Below are 21,397 nucleotides of genomic sequence, written 5' to 3'. Positions count from 1 at the left end.
CAAATCCCCTGGCAGATAAATGATGTTTATGTTTAAACTTTTCTCTAGTTCATTAATAAAAGTATAAAAAAAGAAATGTTCCCAATACTGATCTATTTACTATAATTCTTTGCTCCCTGTCTGAAATGCAGTTTTTTATTCGTGTGCTAATACTACATACAAACTTTTTCAGGATGAGAATTATTTATTAGTGACTCACCTATACTAGAATTCTTAGACACAAGTGAATGCTTTGTTGATCAAGTTGAAGAGGTTGCAACAACAGATCCTACAAATAAATAAATACACTTTACAAACCATAACAAAATAAATAAAAGATTAACAACAATTATTTTATTACTTAAAGAAACAGTACATTTGGTAAACAATGTAGTATTGCAGTAGGTAAGGCCAGGAGACCGTGTGGCTATTTGTAGCAGAAATAGTGAGGTTCTTATGCCACTTTAGAGATCACTAGTAAGGCCTCATCCTGAGTACTAAGTGCAGTTAGGGAGGCCATATATGCAGAAGGATATAAATAAACTGTAATCTGGTCAAAGGAGGCTACGAAACTGGTACATGGTCTAAAAAATAAAAATGACAAAGAAAGACTTAGTGACTTATACAGCTTAGAGGAGAGAAGGGAGAGCTGATATGATCTAAATTGTTGGATAAATTAAGGGACTTTATAAAGCTGAACCTTATGTATACCCCAAGCATTCTTGAGTACCCAGTGTTCTCCACAGAAATGATTGCCAGCCAGGTGGTAATATGAAGTAGGCGGGGGGGTATTATGAAGTAGGCGGGTGGTATTATGAAGTAGCCGGGTGGTATTATGAAGTAGCCGGGTGGTAATGTGAAGTAGCCGGGTGGTATTATGAAGTAGCCGGGTGGTATTGTGAAGTAGCCGGGTGGTAATGTGAAGTAGCCGGGTGGTATTATGAAGTAGCCGGGTGGTAATATGAAGTAGCCGGGTGGTATTATGAAGTAGCCGGGTGGTATTATGAAGTAGCCGGGTGGTAATATGAAGTAGCCGGGTGGTATTATGAAGTAGCCGGGTGGGGCAGTGTAATACTTTGTAATATTATAACATTTTCTGCTATTCAAAGCACAAATCAATTGCATAATTAAATACAAATGTGTTTCATTATAATCGGTGCAATAAACATTGAAACATTTTAATATGAGCTAATTTTAGCAGAATATGAGTTACATTTCAGCTGGGTGGTCAATAAAATTAGCCGGGTGGTGCACCCGCTAAAAAGGTCCTCAGGAGAACTGAGTACCCTTGTAATATTTGTTAAGAACAGGGGCACTTTAATTCATCAAAATTGACATTTCACTGTTTTCTTCAAAAACTTACCTTTTAATCCTGGCAGCCGCTCCAGCACTTCCTCTGCCCATCACAAGCTGTCTTTGCGGGTCCAAAATGACGAATCTGGCTTCCTCCAATCACAGCGTTGCATCAGGCCAAGATTCCCCCGGGGGAGAAGCTGTGATTGGAGGAAGCCTGATTCATTATTTCTGACGTCTGCAGAGGTTTCCGACGGCCGGGGGAATGCTGAAGCAGCATTCAGGATTAAAAGGTAAGTTTTAGAAGAAAACGGTGAAATGTCAATTTTGATGAATTAAAGTGCCCTTGTTTTTAATAGGTTTATTAAAAACAGGGCACTCATTCATCAAAATGGACCTTCACTTTAAGACACTTTCCAATTTACTTCCATTATTAAATTTTGCGCAGTCTTTTTATATTCTTTTTACAGAGTAGGTGTTAAATGATTGTCTTTTTATCATGCACTTGTTAATTATGCAGTTCTGTTGCATTGAGTGGTCCTATAATCTGTATAACTTACCTACGCTGGTGATTAATGGAAATAACGTATTTTCCCTGAGTGGTAAGAGTATTTTATTTTTTATAATTTGCGAAAGAAAATCTTGAGTACAGGGCAGAGTAGATAGGAAAGGATCTGCACAGTATTCAAAAAAGGCCACGACAGGTCCAAGAATCAGACAAGTTAGATGAACTCATGATTCAGGTTAAGGAACAGATCAAATTGGGACAAGGACTAGAGACCTTATATATCTGTTCCGGGATATTTAATAAGTGGTTTGACAATAAAGATTGGAGGGTACAGTTAAGCCATCCTGTTAAAAAGGAATGTTAATTGTTTATAATAGGTTGTTTGTAGACACACAGAAAGTTCAAGTGACCGAGAAATGTACCTTGTTAGTTAGGTATAAATGGTTAAGTTTGTGATGTGTCAAATATTTCACGGTCAATGTGTATTGTATTATTGAATTCTTGTTTATAATTTCTCCTCCAATAAAAAAAAAAAAAGATAAAAAAAAAAAAGGAAATAACGTATTTTCTTGCGTTAACCTTTTTTGCTCACCAGGTTCAATACTTGATCCATTTGCAAGCGGTAAAGTATTTACGTTATTTACTTCTGTTTGCGCAGAGGAATTGGAGCCTAAAAGAAAGACTGGAGGGGAAAAAATAAGATCGGAAAACTGTTTTTTTTAATAGGGGAACCAGTTGCCGATATAAAAAAATATATATTATATTTATTATCTTTCATAGTTATATTCAATCAAAATGGTTGCTCCACCTCTTCATACTGGGAGCTTAGGTATTCTCGTACTCTGCAACAAAAGCGGCACATACCAGTGATGTTGTCAGCTTTTTGCCATCAATATTGTGCACAACAAGGTAACGTGAGTAACTGCATTGATCTATATTCCTGGGGATATATATATATAAATAATATCAATTAGCCGTTGGCCCAGCACTCCAACCTTTGTGGTGTAATATCGACCTGGGTGCAATCCTCAAAAGACTTATGTAGATTTTTTGCTGTGAAGAAGGGCACTCTCAGGATTTTTATTTTAACAACTGCTTGTATTTATTCTGAATACATCAGAGTTTAAGTTTATACAATCATAGTCGGGCGTTTCGGCTCTTATTCGAGCCTTCTTCAAGACAAGTATTATCCTAAGTCAGTCATTCATGCTCCCAGAGGGAAGAAAATAGACATAATCATGAAACTTCAACTATGATTATCTAAACTTAAACTCTGATGTATTCAGAATAAATACAGGCAGTTGTTTAAATAAAAATCCTGAGAGTGCCCTTCTTTACAGCAAAAATCTCTCTATCTCTCTTTCGTTCTTACACTCTCTCTCTCTCTCTCTCTCTCTCTCTCTCTCTCTCTTTTGTTCTTTTTTTCTCTCTCTCTTTCATTCTTTTTTTCTCTCTCTCTTTCGTTCTTTCTCTCTCTCTCTTTCGTTCTTTCTCTCTCTTTCTTTTTCTCTCTCTCTCTCTCTCTCTTTCCCTCTCTTTCTCTCTCTCTCTCTCTCTCTCTCTTGTTTCCGTAAAAACAACACATTTTATGTAGGAAATTGGCAAATTATTCAGTAGTTACTAAAAAAAACCTATTTTTTTAATTTGATACAGTTTAGTAAAACAACATTCTTCATACAAATCATGTTCACTCACAATTTAGCTTAATATATTCAACAACTTTTTGAAAATCTGTGAATTTTATTTCTTATTTAAAGCACAGTAAAGGCATTAAACTGTCAGATCCATTAATATTATGAGAGACAGTAACATAAAACCTAAACTTTAATAGATTGGATAGAACATAACATTTTAAACAACTTTCAATTCACTTCACTGTTCTCTTTGTAATCTTAGGTGAGCTCAGGAGCGTGAAAGTGTCATCTGGAAGCAGTGCTCGCAAAATGTTATAGCAATGTTATACATAGTTACATACACTGATGCACTAAGGATACAATATGACATGTTTGTAATGAAGATTTTGCATGTAAAAAACAAGGGAGAAAATGTACTAAGAGCGGATAAATTAGGGAATCTGAGAAACTGTAAAATAAATCCAGCTCAGTGTCAATGAGCAGCAACTAACACGATCACTTACCTAAGTCTATAGGTGCTCCTGTTGCATTTTGACTGTCGGAATCCTCTGTTACTGTGTATTCACACTCGGATTTAATTGTAGGTGTTAAACAAGTCTGTTCTGTAGATAGATATAAAGTTATTCAGTACATAGCTTAGCCGTATATCTCAAGATATATAAAGTATATACAAAAAATGTGTTACCCCCTATAGCCAGGTTTTAATTTTATTATAGAGATAGAAAGGTCAAACGGAAGTGGGAATGGGTGCATTTACATTTCAAAAAGAAACATTTTGCCAATATACTTCAAGGTACAGTCTACACCAGACTTTTTATTATATAATAAGTGAAAAAACGTTAATATAGGTTAAATTGTCAAACTTCTTATAAAAACTGACCTGTAAGCAGTTTAATAAATATATATTGAAATCTAAGATTATATAAGAAGCGCTCACAAGGGCTAAAGACAAAAATCAATTTATTACTTACAAATAGAATAAAAATTATTATAAATAAAAACTTTTTAGTGCGCACTCTTAAAATACAAATGTAAACAAATCTTCACAACAATTCAATGATTTTAATCCTAAAAACATATATAATCAGCTAACTTAAAAAAGTCTCTTTGATTGGTTATTTGAAATAGGTACTATTAGCAGCAGATAGATTATCCCAAGTCTCTTAGTTTATTTTGTGCAAAAGTGTTTTTTAGCAGACGTTTGTAGATGGACGTTTGTTTCAAATATAACCGTTAAAACAGTAATTGCATCAAAAAGACTTATTTTCAGCCAAAGTCCTGTGTATTTTTAACAAAACACTTTTTACCTTAGTGTTGTGGTTCCTATTGAAATAAAAAGTAACCTTTTTGTCGTCCCACAATGGATTTTTTGTTGTAGCAACAGAAACGGCTTACCGTGATTCTGCTACCGCTGGTCTTGGTTTGTTTGAACAGATCTACCCGCCTTCCGATGACAATGGGCAGTCGGCCTCTATTGCCTCCAGGCTAAAAAGGGAGCTGTTTATACTTGCTTCTGGGTCCGGGTATATGTTAATCTCACCCGGTTGTGTGTTTTGCGGTCTCCTTGATAAATAATATCCTTTGAATCATCAACGCGTTTCCGCTCGCAATGAGCCTTTTTCAAGATGATTATATAAATAAACATTGGAATATTTTAAAAATGGAAAATTTTAAATAAACATTGGAATATTTTAAAAATGGAAAATTTTAAATAAACATTGGAATATTTTAAAAATGGAAAATTTTAAATAAACATTGGAATATTTTAAAAATGGATCCCCTTATGGGGAAAGAACTAAATGAAAAACCCCAATTAATTTTTAAAAAAGCAAAAAATTTTAAAAACATACTATGCCCAAGTGAATTTAAACAAAGAAATGTGAAAAATCAAGTAGACCTATACAACAAAAGTCTATCAGGTTTTTACCCATGTCATTTATGTACAGCCTGTAAACATAGCTCTAAAACAAAACAAGTAAAATCCACCATAACAAATAAAGAATATAAAATTAGAGATATGATTAGGTGTAGAGATAAAAACGTAATCTATCTATTCAATGTTCATGTTTAAAACAATATTTAGGTCAAACGAGCAGACCTCTAAGAGATAGGATAGGAGAGCATCTTAATAATATTAAAAATGGGTTTGAAGGACATCTTTTATCAAAGCATTTTAAAGAAAAACATAACCAAAGTACATTAGGTTTTAAATTCTGGGGTATAAAATGTATAAAGAAAAATTGGAGGGGAGGTAATCATGAGGAAGAACTTTTATATTATGAAGCTGAACTCATTTATAATTTTAAAACCCTCCACCCCCTAGGATTAAATGCAGAATTAGATTTAAATCCCTTTATACATAGAAGATAAAAATATTACAAATATCAATTTTTAAATATTAAAAAAAAAAAAAAATTATATTAAATTTAAAGTTATATTAATTAAAAAGTTAGGTTAGGACCTTTTATTTATTTATTTATTCGATTATTTATTTATTTTGATCATATTCCCTTTACAGTATCATAATAAATTACAAATTCTTAAAAAGGTTTTATTAAACATAGAGATTTTAAAATGATAAAGTTTTTAAATAAAAATATATATGAAGTAAGAAATAGTTCAAATCAATAAGTGGTTATGTATTTTTAAAAAATTGATAAGTAAATTTGTAAGTTCTTTAATAAATATCTTCTGATGAGGTTGTAATAAAAATAGTCAAGTTTATTTAAAATTTTCCATTTTTAAAATATTCCAATGTTTATTTAAAATTTTCCATTTTTAAAATATTCCAATGTTTATTTAAAATTTTCCATTTTTAAAATATTCCAATGTTTATTTATATAATCATCTTGAAAAAGGCTCATTGCGAGCGGAAACGCGTTGATGATTCAAAGGATATTATTTATCAAGGAGACCGCAAAACACACAACCGGGTGAGATTAACATATACCCGGACCCAGAAGCAAGTATAAACAGCTCCCTTTTTAGCCTGGAGGCAATAGAGGCCGACTGCTCATTGTCATCGGAAGGCAGGGAGATCTGTTTCCTACAAACTACAAGCCAAGACCAGCATAAGCAGAATCACGCCTGGAGGCAATAGAGGCGGACTGCCCATTGTCATCGGAAGGCGGGGAGATCTGTTTAAAAACAAGCAAAGACCAGCGGTAGCAGAATCACGCCTGGAGGCAATAGAGGCGGACTGCCCATTGTCATCGGAAGGCGGGTAGATCTGTTCAAACAAACCAAGACCAGCGGTAGCAGAATCACGGTAAGCCGTTTCTGTTGCTACAACAAAAAATCCATTGTGGGACGACAAAAAGGTTACTTTTTATTTCAATAGGAACCGCAACACTAAGGTAAAAAGTGTTTTGTTAAAAATACACAGGACTTTGGCTGAAAATAAGTCTTTTTGATGCAATTACTGTTTTAACGGTTATATTTGAAACAAACGTCCATCTACAAACGTCTGCTAAAAAACACTTTTGCACAAAATAAACTAAGAGACTTGGGATAATCTATCTGCTGCTAATAGTACCTATTTCAAATAACCAATAAACCAATAAATAACAATCAAAGAGACTTTTTTAAGTTAGCTGATTATATATGTTTTTAGGATTAAAATCATTGAATTGTTGTGAAGATTTGTTTACATTTGTATTTTAAGAGTGCGCACTAAAAAGTTTTTATTTATAATAATTTTTATTCTATTTGTAAGTAATAAATTGATTTTTGTCTTTAGCCCTTGTGAGCGCTTCTTATATAATCTTAGATTTCACCAGACTTTTTATTGTTTAAAAAGATAGATAATCCCTTTAATACCCATAACCAACACAGTTATATTAATATACTTTTACCTCTGTGATTACCTTGTATCTAAGCCTCTGCAGACTGCTCCTTATCTCAGTTATATTAATATACTTTTTATCTCTGTGATTACCCTGTATCTAAGCCTCTGCAGACTGCTCCTTATCTCAGTTATATTAATATACTTTTTACCTCTGTGATTACCTTGTATCTAAGCCTCTGCAGACTGCTCCTTATCTCAGTTATATTAATATACTTGTTACCTCTGTGATTACCTTGTACCTAAGCCTCTGCAGACTGCTCCTTATCCCAGTTATATTAATACACTTTTTACCTCTGTGATTGCCTTGTATCTAAGCCTCTGCAGACTGCCCCCTTATCTCAGTTATATTAATATACTTTTACCTCTGTGATTACCTTGTATCTAAGCCTCTGCAGACTGCTCCTTATATCAGTTATATTAATATACTTTTTATCTCTGTGATTACCCTGTATCTAAGCCTCTGCAGACTGCTCCTTATCTCAGTTATATTAATATACTTTTACCTCTGTGATTACCTTGTATCTAAGCCTCTGCAGACTGCTCCTTATATCAGTTATATTAATATACTTTTTACCTCTGTAATTACCTTGTAGCTAAGCCTCTGCAGACTGCCCCCTTATTTCAGTTCTTTTGACAAACTTGCATTTTTAGCCAGTCAGCGCTGACTCATAAATTACTCCGCAGGAGTGAGCACAATGTTATCAGTGACGTGCAGTGACGTCAGAGGCTGGTGAGGCAGTGGCTAGGATACGCCTTCATTCTTTAGATATCCTTTGTTGAAGAAATAGAAATGCACATGGGTGAGCAAATCACATGAGGTATCTATGTGCAGCCACCAATCAGCAGCTACTGAGCATATTTAGATATGATTTTCAACAAAGGATATCAAAAGAATGAAGAAAATTAGATATTAGATGTAAATTGGAAAGTTATTTATAATTGCATGCTCTTTCTAAATCATGAAATAAAACATATGGGTTTCATGTCCCTTTAAATGGTGTCTTGGAAAACTGGTCAACTTAGTAAACATCTGATTTTAGTCTAAAAGGATTGTAACAGAAACTCTTGCCAGATAACACAATGATTGCTCTGATTATGAGATCTAGAAATCCATGCCCATTAAAATATGTTTAAAACATAATTTTTACTTTAATGCTGCAAATTATGCTTATAGATTCTTTCATTATTCAGTAAATATAAAAATGTCTTGATCAAGTGGCGGCTGGTGAAATTCAAAGATGGTGGGGCGCTTGACCCCACCCCTTTAAATAAAGCCACACCATCAGATGGCACTACCAATTCATTAATTAAATAAATAAAAGGTAGACAGAAACACAGAAAAGCACTTGGGGGGAGAGGGAGAGAGAGACGGGGGAGAGAGACACAGAGGGTTAGAGAGAAAGAGAGAGAGAGACACAATCACACACAGAGGGTTATAGAGAGAGAAAGAGAGACACAATCACACACAGAGGGTTAGAGAGAGAGAGAAAGAGAGACACAATCACACACAGAGGGTTAGAGAGAGAGAGAGAGAGAGAGAGAGAGACAATCACACACAGAGGGTTAGAGAGAGAGAGACACACAATCACACACAGAGGGTTAGAGAGAGAGAAATAAAGAGAGAGAGAGACACAATCACACACAGAGGGTTAGAGAGAGAGAAATAAAGAGAGAGAGAGACACAATCACACACAGAGGGTTAGAGAGAGAGAGAGACACAATCACATACAGAGGGTTATAGAAAGAGAGACACAATCACACACAGAGGGTTAGAGAGAGAGAAAGAGAGACACAATCACACACAGAGGGTTAGAGAGAGAGAAAGAGAGAGAGACACAATCATACACAGAGGGTGAGAGAGAGAGAGAGAGAGAGAGAGAGACAATCACACACAGAGGGTTAGAGAGAGAGAAAGAGAGAGAGACACAATCATACACAGAGGGTTAGAGAGAGAGAGAAAGAGAGAGAGACACAATGACACACAGAGGGTTAGAGAGAGAGAGAGAGAGAAAAAGAGAAAGAGACACAATCACACACAGAGGGTTAGAGAGAGAGAGAGAAAGAGAGAGACACAATCATACACAGAGGGTTAGAGAGAGAGAGAAAGAGAGAGAGAGACACAATGACACACAGAGGGTTAGAGAGAGAGAGAGAAAAAAAGAGAAAGAGACACAATCACACACAGAGGGTTAGAGAGAGAGAGAGAGAAAGAGAGACACAATCACACACAGAGGGTTAGAGAGAGAAAGAGAGAGAGAGAGAGAGACACACAATCACACACAGAGGGTTAGAGAGAGATAAATAAAGAGAGAGAGACACAATCACACACAAAGGGTTAGAGAGAGAGACACACAATCACACACAGATGGTTAGAGAGAGAGAAATAAAGAGAGAGAGACACAATCACACACAGAGGGTTAGAGAGAGAGACACACAATCACATACAGAGGGTTAGAGAAAGAGAGACACAATCACACACAGAGGGTTAGAGAGAGAGAAAGAGAGACAATCACACACAGAGGGTTAGAGAGAAAGAGAGAGAGACACAATCATGCACAGAGGGTGAGAGAGAGAGAGAGAGAGAGAGAGAGAGACAATCACACACAGAGGGTTAGAGAGAGAGACACGATCATACACAGAGGGTTAGAGAGAGAGAGAAAGAGAGAGAGACACAATGACACACAGAGGGTTAGAGAGAGAGAGAAAAAGAGAAAGAGACACAATCACACACAGAGGGTTAGAAAGAGAGAGAGACACAATCATACACAGAGGGTGTGAGAGAGAGAGAGAGAGAGAGACGCAATCACACAAAGAGGGTTAGAGAGAGAGAAAGAGAGAGAGACACAATCATACACAGAGGGTTAGAGAGAGAGACACAATGACACACAGAGGGTTAGAGAGAGAGAGAGAAAAAAAGAGAAAGAGACACAATCACACACAAAGGGTTAGAGAGAGAGAGAGAGAAAGAGAGACACAATCACACACAGAGGGTTAGAGAGAGAAAGAGAGAGAGAGAATCACACACAGAGGGATAGAGAGAGAGAGAAAGAGAGAGAGACACAATCACACACAGAGGGTTAGAGAGAGAGAAAGAGAGAGAGACACAATCACACACAGAGGGTTAGAGAGAGAGAAAGAGAGAGCGAGAGAAAGAGAGGGACACAATCACACACAGAGGGTTAGAGAAAGAGAGAGAGAGACACAATCACACACAGAGGGTTAGAGAGAGAGAGAGAGACACAATCACATACAGAGGGTTAGAGAAAGAGAGACACAATCACACACAGAGGGTTAGAGAGAGAAAGAGAGACACAATCACACACAGAGGGTTAGAGAGAGAGAGAGAAAGAGAGAGAGACACAATCATACACAGAGGGTGAGAGAGAGAGAGAGAGAGAGACAATCACACACAGAGGGTTAGAGAGAGAGAAAGAGAGAGAGACACAATCATACACAGAGGGTTAGAGAGAGAGAGAAAGAGAGAGAGACACAATGACACACAGAGGGTTAGAGAGAGAGAGAGAGAGAGAGAGAGAGAGAGAGAGAGAGAGAGAAAAAGAGAAAGAGATACAATCACACACAGAGGGTTAGAGAGAGAGAAAGAGAGAGAGACACAATCATACACAGAGGGTGTGAGAGAGAGAGAGAGAGAGACGCAATCACACAAAGAGGGTTAGAGAGAGAAAGAGAGAGAGAGAGACACAATGACACACAGAGGGTTAGAGAGAGAGAGAGAAAAAAAGAGAGACACAATCACACACAGAGGGTTAGAGAGAGAGAGAGAGAAAGAGAGACACAATCACACACAGAGGGTTAGAGAGAGAAAGAGAGAGAGAATCACACACAGAGGGTTAGAGAGAGAGAAAGAGAGAGAGACACAATCACACACAGAGGGTTAGAGAGAGAGAGAGAGAAAGAGAGAGAGACACAATCACACACAGAGGGTTAGAGAGAGAGAAAGAGAGAGCGAGAGAAAGAGAGAGACACAATCACACACAGAGGGTTAGAGAAAGAGAGAGAGACACAATCACACACAGAGGGTTAGAGAGAGAGAGAGAGAGAGAGACACAATCACACACAGAGGGTTAGAGAGAAAGAGAGAGAGAGAGACAATCACACACAGAGGGTTAGAGAGAGAGAGACACAATCACACACAGAGGGTTAGAGAAAGAGAGAGAGACACACAATCACACACAGAGGGTTAGAGAGACACATAAGGGATGAGAGAGTCAGAGGGGGAGGACGAGAGACAGAGAGAGAAAGAGACCATGGGGGAGAATGACACATAAGGAGAGAGAGATGGATAGATAGATAGAAAGATAGAGAGAGAGACACACACACACAAAAGGGAGGGGAGAGGGACCACTGCATTTTTAAATAATAAAACAGCAGAGCTACAGAGAGTTCATAAAGTGAGACTATAAATTAGTGTGCAGTACAGAGGCAAGCTGCTAGTGTAAATTTTGAGTAAACAAACTACAAAAACGATCATTAAACTGCTGTAAAAGAGTAAAAAAACAAAAAACACTAAACCACATTCATTAAATTATAATTTTCACTAACAGAATCCCGTTCAGCAAAATCTAAGGCTGCAGCACTTTAATAAAATGTGGCTAAAACACTGCTCTCTGCATCTCTTCTCTTCCTGCTCTGTAAGGATTCAGGAAGTGACAGTGGAACATTCCACTGCACTTAGAGGGGAAGAACAGAACTTTCTTTTTCACTTTAGCAAAGCTTGCAGCTTCACAGGACAACAACAAAATAAATGAAAGTTGTTTTTTCCGTTTTTGTTTTGTTTTATATGATTTAACCCTTTCGTGTCAGGGTTAAAGTGCCTACATCGGAACAACTGTTCCGATGTAGACAAATTGAAACTACGCGATCGTGCATACGATCGCGAGATTTCAATTATTGGATCGCATCTGGGGGGCGTCCCTACAATCCTAGGAACGCCCTCCAGACCGCGATTAAATCCCTGAAGCACAGAAGGCTTCAGGACAGCCGTTAGTTATGACGTTCCATTCCGTCATAACGGCTTTAAAGCCCAGTCTAATTATGACGGAATGGAACGGCATAACGGCTTTAAAAGGTTAACATCCAGCCCCAACCCTAAGTTCCACTTACTAATGCCTCTCACTGGATTGGGTCAGCCCAAATAGGACTGCCTCAAATAAGCAGTTAATGGGCCATGCAATGATCTTAACCACTTTCATCCAGTAGGTGGCGCAGCATGTTGTGTAATGGTGGGCAGACCTACTCGTGCCTCTCCATTGCACCACATGTAGCTGTGAAAAAAAAATGCTGGGGGAAAAAAAAATTGCAATTTTTTTTTTTAAAGCCAATAAAAAAATATATATATTTTGGCCCATATGAGAGGTGAAGCACTGCCTCACCTGCCTCTAGTGACTGCACATCACTGAATGTTATCTATATAGCACACATGAACTAGCGCTGTCTGGCTGTGAAAAACGGTCAAATGCACTGAGATAAGAGGCGGCCTTCAAGGACTTAGAAATTAGCATATGAGCCTCCTAGGTTTAGCTTTCAACTAAGAATACAAAGAGGACAAAGCAAATTTGATGATAAAATAAATTGGAAAGTTGTTTAAAATGACATGCCCTATCTAAATCATGAGAGTTTACTTTTGACTAGACTGTCCCTTTTAGTTAGCAAAAAATGCTATTAAAAATTATCACTGTTTCAGCAGCATATGCTACCTGTGACTTGAGGATCAGGATACAAACACCATGCTGGTGGTTGTGTGTATTGCATTAGGGAAGTCTTAAAGGGACGTAAAACCCATATTTTTTTGTCTTTCATGATTCAGATAGAACATATAATTTTAAACAACTTTCCAACTTACTTCTGTTATAATATTTTCTTAGTTTTCTTGTTATACTTTGTTGAAAAGCAGGAAGGTAAGCTCAGGAGCGTGCACGTGTCTGCGGTATTATATGGCAGTAATTTTACCACAATGTTATACATTAACAAGAGCACTAGAGGGCAGCACTATTTCCTGTCATGTAGTACTAATGTTATACATTAGCAAGAGCACTAGATGGCAGCAATATTTCCTGTCATGTAGTACTAATGTTATACATTAGCAAGAGCACTAGATGGCAGCACTATTTCCTGTCATGTAGTACTAATGTTATACATTAGCAAGAGCACTAGATTGCAGCACTATTTCCTGTCATGTAGTAATAATGTTATACATTAGCAGGAGCACTAGATGGCAGCACTATTTCCTGTCATGTAGTACTAATGTTATACATTACCAAGAGCACTAGAGGGCAGCACTATTTCCTGTCATGTAGTACTAATGTTATACATTAGCAAGAGCACTAGAGGGCAGCACTATTTCCTGTCATGTAGTACAAATGTTATACATTAGCAAGAGCACTAGAGGGCTGCACTATTTCCTGTCATGTAGTACTAATGTTATACATTAGCAAGAGCACTAGAGGGCAGCACTATTTCCTGTCATGTAGTACTAATGTTATACATTAGCAAGAGTACTAGATGGCAGCACTATTTCCTGTCATGTAGTACTAATGTTATACATTAGCAAGAGCACTAGAGGGCAGCACTATTTCCTGTCATGTAGTGCTAATGTTATACATTAGCAAGAGCACTAGAGGACAGCACTATTTCCTGTCATGTAGTACTAATGTTATACATCAGCAAGAGCACTAGAGGGCAGCACTATTTCCTGTCATGTAGTAGTACTAATGTTATACATTAGCAAGAGCACTAGAGGGCAGCACTAGTTCCTGACATGTAGTACTAATGTTATACATTAGCAAGAGCACTAGATGGCAGCACTATTTCCTGTCATGTAGTACTAATGTTATACATTAGCAAGAGCACTAGAGGGCAGCACTAGTTCCTGACATGTAGTACTAATGTTATACATTAGCAAGAGCACTAGATGGCAGCACTATTTCCTGTCATGTAGTACTAATGTTATAAATTAGCAAGAGCACAAGATGGCAGCACTATTTCCCATTAGCAAGAGCACTAGATGGCAGCACTATTTCCTATCATGTAGTATTAATGTTATACATTAGCAAGAGCACTAGATGGCAGTACTATTTCCTGTCATGTAGTATTAATGTTAAACATTAACAAGAGCACTAGATGGCAGTACTATTTCCTGTCATGTAGTATTAATGTTATACATTAGCAAGAGCACTAGATGGCAGCACTATTTCCTGTCATGTAGTGCTGTTATACATTAGCAAGAGCACTAGAGGGCAGCACTATTTCCTGTCATGTAGTACTAATGTTATACATTAGCAAGAGCACTAGAGGGCAGCACTATTTCCTGTCATGTAGTGCTAATGTTATACATTAGCAAGAGCACTAGAGGGCAGCACTATTTCCTGTCATGTAGTACTAATGTTATACATTAGCAAGAGCACTAGATGGCAGCACTATTTCCTGTCATGTAGTACTAATGTTATACATTAGCAAGAGCACTAGATTGCAGCACTATTTCCTGTCATGTAGTAATAATGTTATACATTAGCAGGAGCACTAGATGGCAGCACTATTTCCTGTCATGTAGTACTAATGTTATACATTACCAAGAGCACTAGAGGGCAGCACTATTTCCTGTCATGTAGTACTAATGTTATACATTAGCAAGAGCACTAGAGGGCAGCACTATTTCCTGTCATGTAGTACAAATGTTATACATTAGCAAGAGCACTAGAGGGCTGCACTATTTCCTGTCATGTAGTACTAATGTTATACATTAGCAAGAGCACTAGAGGGCAGCACTATTTCCTGTCATGTAGTACTAATGTTATACATTAGCAAGAGCACTAGATGGCAGCACTATTTCCTGTCATGTAGTACTAATGTTATACATTAGCAAGAGCACTAGAGGGCAGCACTATTTCCTGTCATGTAGTGCTAATGTTATACATTAGCAAGAGCACTAGAGGACAGCACTATTTCCTGTCATGTAGTACTAATGTTATACATCAGCAAGAGCACTAGAGGGCAGCACTATTTCCTGTCATGTAGTAGTACTAATGTTATACATTAGCAAGAGCACTAGAGGGCAGCACTAGTTCCTGACATGTAGTACTAATGTTATACATTAGCAAGAGCACTAGATGGCAGCACTATTTCCTGTCATGTAGTACTAATGTTATACATTAGCAAGAGCACTAGAGGGCAGCACTAGTTCCTGACATGTAGTACTAATGTTATACATTAGCAAGAGCACTAGATGGCAGCACTATTTCCTGTCATGTAGTACTAATGTTATAAATTAGCAAGAGCACAAGATGGCAGCACTATTTCCCATTAGCAAGAGCACTAGATGGCAGCACTATTTCCTATCATGTAGTATTAATGTTATACATTAGCAAGAGCACTAGATGGCAGTACTATTTCCTGTCATGTAGTATTAATGTTAAACATTAACAAGAGCACTAGATGGCAGTACTATTTCCTGTCATGTAGTATTAATGTTATACATTAGCAAGAGCACTAGATGGCAGCACTATTTCCTGTCATGTAGTGCTGTTATACATTAGCAAGAGCACTAGAGGGCAGCACTATTTCCTGTCATGTAGTACTAATGTTATACATTAGCAAGAGCACTAGAGGGCAGCACTATTTCCTGTCATGTAGTGCTAATGCTATACATTAGCAAGAGCACTAGAGGGCAGCACTATTTCCTGTGATGTAGTACTAATGTTATACATCAGCAAGAGCACTAGAGGGCAGCACTATTTCCTGTCATGTAGTACTAATGTTATACATTAGCAAGAGCACTAGAGGGCAGCACTATTTCCTGTCATGTAGTACTAATGTTATACATTAGCAAGAGCACTAGATGGCAGCACTATTTCCTATCATGTAGTACTAATGTTATACATTAGCAAGAGCACTAGATGGCAGCACTATTTCCTGTCATGTAGTACTAATATTATACATTAGCAAGAGCATTAGATGGCAGCACTATTTCCTGTCATGTAGTACTAATGTTATACATTAGCAAGAGCACTAGAGGGCAGCACTATTTCCTGTCATGTAGTACTAATGTTATACATTAGCAAGAGCACTAGATTGCAGCACTATTTCCTGTCATGTAGTACTAATGTTATACATTAGCAAGATCACTAGATGGAAGCACTATTTCCTGTCATGTAGTAATAATGTTATACATTAGCAAGAGCACTAGAGGGCAGCACTATTTCCTGTCATGTAGTACTAATGTTATACATTAGCAAGAGCACTAGAGGGCAGCACTATTTCCTGTCATGTAGTACTAATGTTATACATTAGCAAGAGCACTAGAGGGCAACACTATTTCCTGTCATGTAGTACTAATGTTAGACATTAGCAAGAGCACTAGAGGGCAGCACTATTTCCTATCATGTAGTACTAATGTTATACATTAGCAAGAGCACTAGATGTTAGCACTGTTTCCTGTCATGTAGTACTAATGTTATACATTAGCAAGAGCACTAGATGGCAGCACTATTTCCTGTCATGTAGCACTAATGTTATACATTAGCAAGAACACTAGATGGCAGCACTATTTCCTGTCATGTAGTACTAATGTTATACATTAACAAGAGCACTAGAGGGCAGCACTATTTCCTGTCATGTAGTACTAATGTTATACATTAGCAAGAGCACTAGAGGGCAGCACTATTTCCTGTCATGTAGTGCTAATGTTATACATTAGCAAGAGCACTAGATGGCAGCACTATTTCCTGTCATGTAGTGCTAATGTTATACATTAGCAAGAGCACTAGATGGCAGCACTATTTCCTGTCATGTAGTGCTAATGTTATACATTAACAAGAGCACTAGATGGCAGCACTATTTCCTGTCATGTAGTACTAATGTTAATGTTCAAATAAAGATAATAAGAGAATGAAGAAAGATTGAAAATTAGTAAATTAGAAAGTTGCTTAAAATTGCTGCTCTATCTGAATCATTTAAGTTTAATTTTGACTAGACTATTCGTTTAACTTCATTGAGTCTCACACCGGGGTTCTCCTTGCGTTTAAAGGGACAGTACACACCAATTTTCATGTAACTGCATGTAATAGAGACTACTATAAAGAACATGATGCACAGATACTGATATAAAAATCCAGTATAAAACTGTTTAAAAAATTACTTAGAAGCTCTCAGTTTAGCTCTGTTGAATAGGTAGCTGGAAACCTCACTGCAAGTGGGAAATAAGAAACTCCCCCCTCCCTCTTCTTTTGCATATGAAAAGACCCTTTACACAAACAGAAGCAAGCTGGAGTAGGTATACGTCGGTATTCTCCTAAAACTTTGGGGCTTGGTTAGGAGTCTGAAAATCAGAGCAATGCTATTTAAAAATAAGCAAAACTATACATTAAAAAAAAAAACTTTATGGGCTTTATAAATAGATCATCTACAAAACATTTATGCAAAGAAAAAATGAGTATATAATGTCCCTTTAAGTATGTGAAGGAGGTGTATATAGTACAATAGGGCAAACAGAAAGAAAATCGTAATTTAAAAAACCATATGAAATTAATAAATTAAATATTGAGATAAAAGATGCCGTACATTTTTTATTGTTAAATCAAATTAAAATTGGACCATAACCTTTCCTTCCATGTAGCCCTTTTCTTCAGTGCTACTTTGCAACAAGAACATGAGATTAAAAGCAATGACATAATTATTATCAATAAACTACTGTTTGCTTCCCAGGCATCTTCACTGATTTCATTCTTATTTATACAAATACTTGGCTATATATAGTGATTACAATCATTTAATGGTACCGCAAGAGTCAGGCTGGTGGGCGAGAGAGAGGAGCCGCAAGAGTCAGGCTGGTGGGCGAGAGAGAGGAGCCGCAAGAGTCAGGCTGGTGGGCGAGAGAGAGGAGCTGCAAGAGTCAGGCTGGTGAGCGAGAGAGAGGAGCCGCAAAAGTCAGGCTGGTGGGAGAGAGGAGCCGCAAGAGTCAGGCTGGTGGGCGAGAGGAGCCGCAAGAGTCAGGCTGGTGGGCGAGAGAGAGGAGCCGCAAGAGTCAGGCTGGTGGGCGAGAGAGAGGAGCCGCAAGAGTCAGGCTGGTGGGCAAGAGAGAGTTGCCGCAAGAGTCAGGCTTGTGGGCGAGAGAGAGGAGCTGCAAGAGTCAGGCTGGTGGGCGAGAGAGAGGAGCCGCAAGAGTCAGGCTGGTGGGCGAGAGAGAGGAGCCGCAAGAGTCAGGCTGGTGGGCAAGAGAGAGGAGCCGCAAGAGTCAGGCTTGTGGGCGAGAGAGAGGAGCTGCAAGAGTCAGGCTGGTGGACGAGAGAGAGGAGCCGCAAGAGTCAGGCTGGTGGGCGAGAGAGAGGAGCCACAAGAATCAGGGAGGTGGGCATGAGAGAGGAGCCGCAAGAGTCAGGCTGGTGGGCGTGAGAGAGGAGCCACAAGAGTCAGGCTGGTGGGCGAGAGAGAGGAGCCTCAAGAGTCAGGCTGGTGGGCGAGAGAGAGGAGCTGCAAGAGTCAGGCTGGTGGGCGAGAGAGAGGAGCCGCAAGAGTCAGGCTGGTGGGCGAGAGAGAGGAGCCGCAAGAGTCAGGCTGGTGCGGGAGAGAGAGGAGCCGCAAGAGTCAGGGAGGTGGGCGAGAGAGAGGAGCCGCAAGAATCAGGGAGGTGACAGAGAGAGAGAGGAGCCACAAGAATCAGGGAGGTGACCGAGAGAGAGAGGAGCCACAAGAATCAGGGAGGTGACCGAGAGAGAGAGGAGCCACAAGAATCAGGGAGGTGAGCGAGAGAGAGGAGCCACAAGAATCAGGGAGGTGGGCGAGAGAGAGGAGCCACAAGAATCAGGGAGGTGGGCGAGAGAGAGGAGCCACAAGAATCAGGGAGGTGGGCATGAGAGAGGAGCCGCAAGAATCAGGGAGGTGGGCATGAGAGAGGAGCCGCAAGAGTCAGGCTGGTGGGCGTGAGAGAGGAGCCACAAGAGTCAGGCTGGTGGGCGAGAGAGAGGAGCCACAAGAGTCAGGCTGGTGGGCGAGAGAGAGGAGCCGCAAGAGTCAGGCTGGTGCGCGAGAGAGAGGAGCCGCAAGAGTCAGGGAGGTGGGCATGAGAGAGGAGCCGCAAGAGTCAGGCAGGTGGGCGAGAGAGAGGAGCCACAAGAGTCAGGCTGGTGGGCGAGAGAGAGGAGCCGCAAGAGTCAGGCTGGTGCGCGAGAGAGAGGAGCCGCAAGAGTCAGGCTGGTGCGGGAGAGAGAGAAGCCGCAAGAGTCAGCGAGGTGGGCGAGAGAGAGGAGCCGCAAGAATCAGGGAGGTGGGCGAGAGAGAGGAGCCACAAGAGTCAGGCTGGTGGGCGAGATAGAGGAGCCGCAAGAGTCAGGCTGGTGCGCGAGAGAGAGGAGCCGCAAAAGTCAGGCTGGTGCGGGAGAGAGAGGAGCCGCAAGAGTCAGCGAGGTGGGCGAGAGAGAGGAGCCGCAAGAATCAGGGAGGTGACTGAGAGAGAGAGGAGCCACAAGAATCAGGGAGGTGACCGAGAGAGAGAGGAGCCACAAGAATCAGGGAGGTGACCGAGAGAGAGAGGAGCCACAAGAATCAGGGAGGTGACCGAGAGAGAGAGGAGCCACAAGAATTAGGGAGGTGGGCGAGAGAGAGGAGCCACAAGAATCAGGGAGGTGGGCGAGAGAGAGAAGCCACAAGAATCAGGGAGGTGGGCGAGAGAGAGGAGCCACAAGAATCAGGGAGGTGGGCGAGAGAGAGGAGCCGCAAGAATCAGGGAGGTGGGCGAGAGAGAGGAGCCGCAAGAATCAGGGAGGTGGGCGAGAGAGAGGAGCCGCAAGAATCAGGGAGGTGGGCGAGAGAGAGGAGCCGCAAGAATCAGGGAGGTGGGCGAGAGAGAGGAGCCGCAAGAATCAGGGAGGTGGGCGAGAGAGAGGAGCCGCAAGAATCAGGGAGGTGGGCGAGAGAGAGGAGCCGCAAGAATCAGGGAGGTGGGCGAGAGAGAGGAGCCACAAGAATCAGGGAGGTGGGCGAGAGAGAGGAGCCACAAGAATCAGGGAGGTTGGCGAGAGAGAGGAGCCAGAAGAGTCTGGCAGGTGGGCGAGAGAGAGGAGCCAGAAGAATCAGGCAGGTGGGCGAGAGAGAGGAGCCGCAAGAGTCAGGCAGGTGGGCGAGAGAGAAGAGCCCCAAGAATCAGGGTGGTGGGCGAGAGAGAGGAGCCGCAAGAGTCAGGCAGGTGGGCGAGAGAGAGGAGCCCCAAGAATCAGGCAGGTGGGCGAGAGAGAGGAGCCACAAGAATTAGGGAGGTGGGCGAGAGAGAGGAGCCACAAGAATCAGGGAGGTGGGCGAGAGAGAGAAGCCACAAGAATCAGGGAGGTGGGCGAGAGAGAGGAGCCACAAGAATCAGGGAGGTGGGCGAGAGAGAGGAGCCGCAAGAATCAGGGAGGTGGGCGAGAGAGAGGAGCCGCAAGAATCAGGCAGGTGGGCGAGAGAGAGGAGCCGCAAGAATCAGGGAGGTGGGCGAGAGAGAGGAGCCGCAAGAATCAGGGAGGTGGGCGAGAGAGAGGAGCCGCAAGAATCAGGGAGGTGGGCGAGAGAGAGGAGCCGCAAGAATCAGGGAGGTGGGCGAGAGAGAGGAGCCGCAAGAATCAGGGAGGTGGGCGAGAGAGAGGAGCCACAAGAATCAGGGAGGTGGGCGAGAGAGAGGAGCCACAAGAATCAGGGAGGTTGGCGAGAGAGAGGAGCCAGAAGAGTCTGGCAGGTGGGCGAGAGAGAGGAGCCAGAAGAATCAGGCAGGTGGGCGAGAGAGAGGAGCCGCAAGAGTCAGGCAGGTGGGCGAGAGAGAAGAGCCCCAAGAATCAGGGTGGTGGGCGAGAGAGAGGAGCCGCAAGAGTCAGGCAGGTGGGCGAGAGAGAGGAGCCCCAAGAATCAGGCAGGTGGGCGAGAGAGAGGAGCCACAAGAGTCAGGCAGGTGGGCGAGAGAGCAGCAGCAAGAGTCAGGCTCCTTTCTCATATTTATTACTCACCTGTACTGTTAGTAAAATCAGTTCCGTTCCTCATCAGCAGAGGATCCATTTTCTATACACCTAACGCATGCACAGTTAAAGGGACATAAACTCAGAGAGAGAGAGAGAGAGAGATAAAGAGAAAAAAAGAAAGAAAGAAAGAAAGAGAGAG

At 40.7% G+C, this 21,397-nt stretch overlaps 1 protein-coding gene across 1 annotated transcript in view; it reads right to left on the bottom strand.

Moving 5' to 3' along the window:
- The window catches only part of LOC128667162 (zinc finger protein 615), an 87,827-nt gene that overhangs the window by 3,101 nt on the left and 63,329 nt on the right, over nucleotides 1–21,397 (bottom strand). Inside the window, exons 9-11 of the mRNA XM_053722094.1 lie at nucleotides 3,918–4,016; nucleotides 2,373–2,462; nucleotides 200–268 (exon numbers count right to left, since the gene is read on the bottom strand). Coding sequence (XP_053578069.1) covers nucleotides 240–268; nucleotides 2,373–2,462; nucleotides 3,918–4,016 — 218 coding nt within the window. The 3' untranslated portion in view covers nucleotides 200–239. The remainder of the gene's footprint in view (nucleotides 1–199; nucleotides 269–2,372; nucleotides 2,463–3,917; nucleotides 4,017–21,397) is intronic.

The sequence above is a fragment of the Bombina bombina genome, chromosome 7 (assembly GCF_027579735.1).
Source record: "Bombina bombina isolate aBomBom1 chromosome 7, aBomBom1.pri, whole genome shotgun sequence".
In the NCBI taxonomy this organism is placed as follows: domain Eukaryota; kingdom Metazoa; phylum Chordata; class Amphibia; order Anura; family Bombinatoridae; genus Bombina; species Bombina bombina.
The sequence above is the reverse complement of the archived record's forward strand: the minus strand, read 5'-3'. Positions and strand labels throughout refer to the sequence as shown.